This window comes from Podarcis cretensis (genome assembly GCF_951804945.1).
Source record: "Podarcis cretensis genome assembly, chromosome: 13".
NCBI lineage: Eukaryota > Metazoa > Chordata > Lepidosauria > Squamata > Lacertidae > Podarcis > Podarcis cretensis.
Window position 1 is genome coordinate 18,225,533 of NC_137182.1, and position 6,000 is coordinate 18,231,532.

Sequence of the window (6,000 nt, forward strand, 5' to 3'; positions counted from 1 at the left end):
TGAGAACAGAAATCGTGTGGCGACAGCGGGAGGCCCAATAAGCTAAAGTGGTACCTCAGGTTAAGAACAGTTTCAGGTTAAGAACGGACCTCCAGAGCGAATTAAGTTCTTAACCCGAAGTATCACTGTAAAAACATAAGAAAACATTACATGTTAAAAGGCTTCCCTATGCAGGGCTGCCTTCAGATGTTTTCTAAAAATCAGATAGTTTTGTTATTTCCTTGACATCTGATCAGAGGGCGTTCCAGAGGGCAGGGGCCACCACCGAGAAGGCCCTCTGCCTGGTTTCCTGTAGCTTCACTTATTGCAATATGGGAACCGCCAGAAGGCCCTTGGAGCTGGATCTCAGTGTCCAGAGGGGGAACTTAAATTGTAAGATTTTCCCCCATGGCAGAAGGTTTATGGGTTTGGGGCCTATTTAAAAGGCCACAGCTATGCAGCAGAGCACATACTTTGCATGCAGAATTTCCCAGGTTCAACACCACTGATTAAAAGACTCAGATAGCAGGTAATGGGATATATCCTTCTCTCTGAAACCCTGGACAGCTGCTGTTGCCAGTCAGAGTGGACAATATTTGTTGAGCTACAGGAAACTTCCTATGTACCGTGATGCTAAAAAGTGAACAGGGTCTCCCACCTATATATGAACTGTCAACAGGGTTAAAAAGGAGCAGCAGGTTATGTTCACACGAAAATTACTGTTATTTTAATATGACTTTTGCAGTGGATCTGCAAACATAGAATTGGGCACACCGGGGTGGTGACTCCTCACATCTTGACATGTTAGCTGCAACTAGAGCCTGTCACAACTGGTGCACATTTCAGTAATCCAGCCAATACATTGGAGCTGACATAGAAATAATGTCGAGATAATTTTTCCCCACACCATCCAGTACTTAAATCACGTGGGGAAACTATAGTAACCCCACTTAAACTCCTGTCATGGACAAATAAGTTGCAGGATTTTGGGGGGTGAGGGTAGTATTTGTCCCAATTTCAGTTATTCGGCTTACAAGATACCTGGTCCCAAACTACTGAGGCTCAGGGCTTTAGTATGTTTTCTGTGCCCTAAGAAAGGAAGAAGAGGTAGCCTTGTTTTCGGTGTGGCTGCTAGCCTACAAAGTAAGGGCTCAGCCAACTAAAACTAACTCACATTTGTCTTCAAACTACTCACTTGACCAGCAAAAAGGCTCTGGAATTAATATGCAATGAATCAAACCAGAAAGGGAATTTTCTGAGCTGTTCCTCACAGCCACAACAGGGGAATATGGAAGACCTTAAAGCAGGCATGTCCAAAGTCTGTTTTGGGGGGCTAATTTGGCCCCCTGGTAGGTTTTATCTGGCCCCTGTGGCAGTTTATTTATTGGGGTCAAATCCTAAAAAAAGCTCAACAACTCACACACGTTCACTTAATCAAATCTGGCCTTCTTTGAAAAAAGTTTGGGCACCCCTGCTAAAGTCTCGTTCTCATAAAGTCCTTTATTTGCTATACGTGAAGCAGCAATCATTAGTTGCTTGCTTGAGAGGTCTTGTGAAGGCTTGCCCTTTTGCTCAGGCAGGCTTGGACCCGGTTTTACATGTTAGAATCCTCTGGTTTCCTTTTTATTTGCATTTATTTTATTTATAAGAAATGCTTCTATTCCACTGTATCATTCATACATACATATATATATATATATATATATATATATATATATATATCAATCACAGCAGTTTGCAACAATATAAAAACATAAAACCAGACAATAAAATCATAGGAAGTGAAAAAGAACAAGTTAAAAGCAGAAAGAAATTAAACGCAAACAGCAATAGACATCTCTGAGGGGATGTACTCTTAATTGCCTGCATAGGCCTGGCAGAATAGGAAAGTTTTCAGCAGGTGTTTAAAAGTTGGTACAGGGGGCACCCACAGAATTTCTAGTGGCAGGGTGTTCCACAGGACTGGGCCAATGACACTAAAGGCTCAGTTTCTCATTGTTGTCAAAGGAGCCTCACCAATTCAGGGAATGAGCAAAGATACTCCTGCAGATGGTCTCATGTGAAACAATCCTCCTCATCATCATTATCATCATCATTATACTCTGCTTATCTGGCTGGGTTTCCCCCACCACTCTGGGCAGCTTACAGCATATATGTATGTGTTTGCAAATTGTTGTCTTATTCTTTTTAGGTTGTGTTTTAATACTTTTGACAATATATTGGTTGGTTTTCAGTATATATATCAATCCAAGCTTTTTGAAATGTTAAGCAGTTTCAAAGAAAATAAAGAAATAAATACAGCAGTCCCACTTTGAATTCTACAGCTTGTGATCATGCCTTGTTCATGCCAGATCCATATGTGCAGAGGTTCTACCAAGCTGTTAGATCTTTTTGACAAAGCCCCAGCCTGCATATCATCTGGAATACTTTTTATTCCAGCCACGGATGAGCACTGATGTTTGTATCAGCTTATTCCTTGCCAAATATACTTCAGTAGGATTTCCCCTGCAATTTTTCCCCTGAATATTTTCGCACCTCTCACAATATGTGTGAAATGACAGATGCAAATATTTAGAAAGCTTGTCAAGATTCTCTGTTCTGCCAGGTTTTCGGTTGGCAATTAGGGCCGCCTGAGATATTATGAATGCATGAGGCAGAAAATCACAAAGCGGGTGTCCTGTCCCTCTCCCTATACTAAAGCAACAACTGATCATTTGTAAACTTTTAATGGCACACGAAAAGGGGGCCTCTCAGGTCAGGTCTTTTGGGGGGGGGTACTGGCAGAAAATATAGTGGAACCTCGGCTCCCAAACCGCTTGGGAGGCAAACGTTCCGACTCCCGAACAATCGAAAATTGGAAGTGATTGTTCCCGTTTTCGAACGTTCTTTGGAAGTCACACATCTGGCATGGCTTCCAATTGGCTGCAGGAAGCTCCTGCAGCCAATCAGATGACACGCCTTGGTCCCCAAACCATTTCAGGAGTCGAACGGACCAATGGCGTAGCGTGGGGGGTGCAGGGGGGGCCGGCTGCACCGGGCGCAACATCTGGGGGTTAGGGTTAGGGGGCGCAAATCCACGGGTTAGGGGGCGCAAATTACTTGCCTTGCCCCGTGTGCTGACAACCCACGCTACGCCACTGGAATGGACTCCTGGAACAGATTCAGTTCAGGTTCTACTGTAGTCAATTATTGATCAATTATCAATCATGGCATTGATTACCATCAGCCATTTTGGTGGTGTTGTTGTTGTTTTGCCTCAGACACCAAAATGCCTCTGTTGCGCCACAGTTTATCATTGCTGCTGTTCCAAACAGACATTCATATTCTGCTTTTGTTGACTCATGACTCGTAGTTTTGTTGTCTCGTTTTTTAAGTTGTGTCTTTTCATGGGTTTGAATCTACTACCGTCTAGTGTTCAAGGTTGCTCGCGAAACAAGTCACTTCTGTGTGTGACTTTGAGCACTTATTAAAGCTGCGGTGGAAAAGGTGGTATTTAAAAAAGTAGTTACAAAAAGGGGCACCAACTTGCACACCACATGGAGGCAGCCCAGAATTCCCCCTAGCACACAAGCCCCTGCCTGTCAGTGGTGGGGGAGGCTCAGCCCCCTGCCCAAAAATATTGAGGGGGCCAGAGTCCCTTCCACCCCTATAGTTGGTGCCCCTGGTTACAAAAATAAAAGAAAATAAACTGGGAGTTTAAACTTCTTTCACATGTGGTGGGCATGCAGAAAAAGTTAAAGAATATTGGGAGATGATATATAATGAGTTGAAAAAATTGTTTAAAACAATGTACCACCCACAAAAAAAACCAGAGGCATTCCTGTTAGGAATGGTGGCTCAGATTTTGTTAGCCCAAAAATGGAGGGTGAATGAGGTCCCTAGTAAGGAGGATTGGCAACTTAATATGATAGAATAAGCAGAGTTAGCAGAATAAGAGAACAAGAAGAACAAGTATTTAAAGAGGAGTAGAATTATTATTTTTTAAGTAAGTGGAAAATAACTGTACACAGTTGAAAACGCTGGCAGTATTAAGGTAAATTCAGCAGTATAACATATTTAAAAGGGATGTAAAATGGGGGGAGTGCTTTAGATGGATATACAAGAATATGCAGGAATTATGGGTAAATTAAAAGAACTTGGAATGGGAAGGAGGGAAGTCATTGAATATATGTGTATAATGAAATATGTTCATGTGGAAATGTAAAACCTGAAAACTTCAATAAAAATTATCTAAGAAAATAAACTGGGAGTTCAGCCGTACTGTTCAGCAGATGAGGGGCACAGAGAGAAACTGTCAGCCACAAATCATTCTGCAGGAACCTCAGCCTTTGTCATTTTGGCCACACACCTTTAAATCCTTTGCCCCTTGTGCACCAACGTTCATAATGCACACAAAAATCAAAAACACAAAGAGGGGAAAGAAGAAGCGAAAACATGGAAGCTGTGTCATTCCTCTCAGTGTGCAAAATACAGAGGGCCTGCCCAGCAGCGCATACAGTTCCTGAGGGCAGCCATGTTGTTAAGGGCACCAGTGAAGTAGCTCAAAGTTCATGTGGTTGCACCTCAGCATAACCATGTGGGATCTTAAGGTGCACCACCCATGTGGTGAAACCAACCGGGTGTCAAAATATCTTTTGCTAGGCCTGCAAATGCCACTTCATTTGCTCAGTAAAATTATTATTATTATTATTATTATTATTATTATTATTATTATTATTCACACGTGCCCCACCTTTCTTCCAAGACATTCAGCCTGAGCAGAGTCTCTGGCTGCTTACTACACACACATTTAAAGCACATTTGCCCCCCAAAGAATCCAGGGTTCTGGGAATTGTAGCTCTGTAAACTACAGTTCCCAGGATTATTGTGAGGGGGCCTTTAAATGTATGTATGGTATGTATCCAGCCTATGAGGTAGATTAGAGCATTCATGTTAACCTGTGTATTGTTCCCTGCAAGAATACAGTGGTACCTAGGTTTACGAACTTAATCCGTTCCAGAAGTCCGTTCTTAAACCAAAACCATTCTTAAACTGAGGCGCGCTTTCCCTAATGAGGCCTCCCGCCGCCGGTGCCCTTCCACTGTTCAGATTCCGTTCTTAGACCAAGGTAAAGTTTGTAAACCAGGACACTACTTCTGGTTTTGCGGAGTTCGTAAACCGAATCGTTCGTAAACAGGGCTGTTCTTAAACCGAGGTACCACTGTACCAGAAATGACCCTTCACTCAGAAGGACTCAGATATGGCGTGACATTATAAAGAACCTGGAAGCCACTGTTAGCTTAGGGGGCTTAAAGGCTTGTGGACAGTGAGCCCCCTAGAGAGAGCCAGTTGCCAGAGTTTGTCCCTTCTCTTTATTCACATGTAAGGTCTTCCTCTCCTTTCGGATTTATCTGGCTGCGTCCACCAAAGTCTGAAGCTGTTTTATGACACCACCATTTTAAACCGGCACGTAATTTAAATCCGCAGAGACTTCTCCCATTAGGTTTGCAGGGCTTTCCCGCTGACAGAGTCCATCTGCTCTACAGAACCCACGGAATCAGGTACAAAATGGACTGATCTCCACGTTTCCCACCGGAGCCGTGAATATCTCTCCCCTTACAAGGAAAGGACTTTCTCTCTCTTTCTCTGAGCAATTCTGTAAAAATAACTCGCCGGGAACGAAGGGATTTATCGTTGCGGGAGTCTTTATCAGCTGTCCCCCCTCAAGACCACCAGCCAGCCACAGCTGGGCCCTGTCAATGACACAAATCTCGCTCCATTTCACTCTCTCACACACACACACACAAACACACAAACACACTCCAATGCATAGATAGGAAGACAAACAGTCGTACCTGAACCAGCCCGGAGTAACACTGGGGTGCCGGCGGGTAGACAGGCAGGCTGTAGGGGTGCAAAACCACAGCTGGAGGGGAGAGCATGGCACATAATAAAGTCAGGGCCCAACCACCCAGTCCCAAAAGGAGTCAAAAGCACCTCTGTCCAAGCGGCTTTGGCACCAGCTGAGGGAGTGCTGAGTGG

General features: G+C 43.8%; 1 protein-coding gene across 2 annotated transcripts in view; it reads right to left on the reverse strand.

The window, feature by feature from the left end:
* LOC307200877 (RNA binding protein fox-1 homolog 1-like) overlaps window positions 1–6,000 on the reverse strand; it is a 43,918-nt gene extending 37,918 nt beyond the window's left edge. The window contains exon 1 of one of the 2 annotated variants that reach the window (XM_079949920.1): window positions 5,814–6,000. In XM_079949920.1, coding sequence (XP_079806046.1) covers window positions 5,814–5,900 — 87 coding nt within the window. In that variant the 5' untranslated portion in view covers window positions 5,901–6,000. The remainder of the gene's footprint in view (window positions 1–5,813) is intronic. The other variant, XM_079949919.1, reaches the window with a different exon arrangement.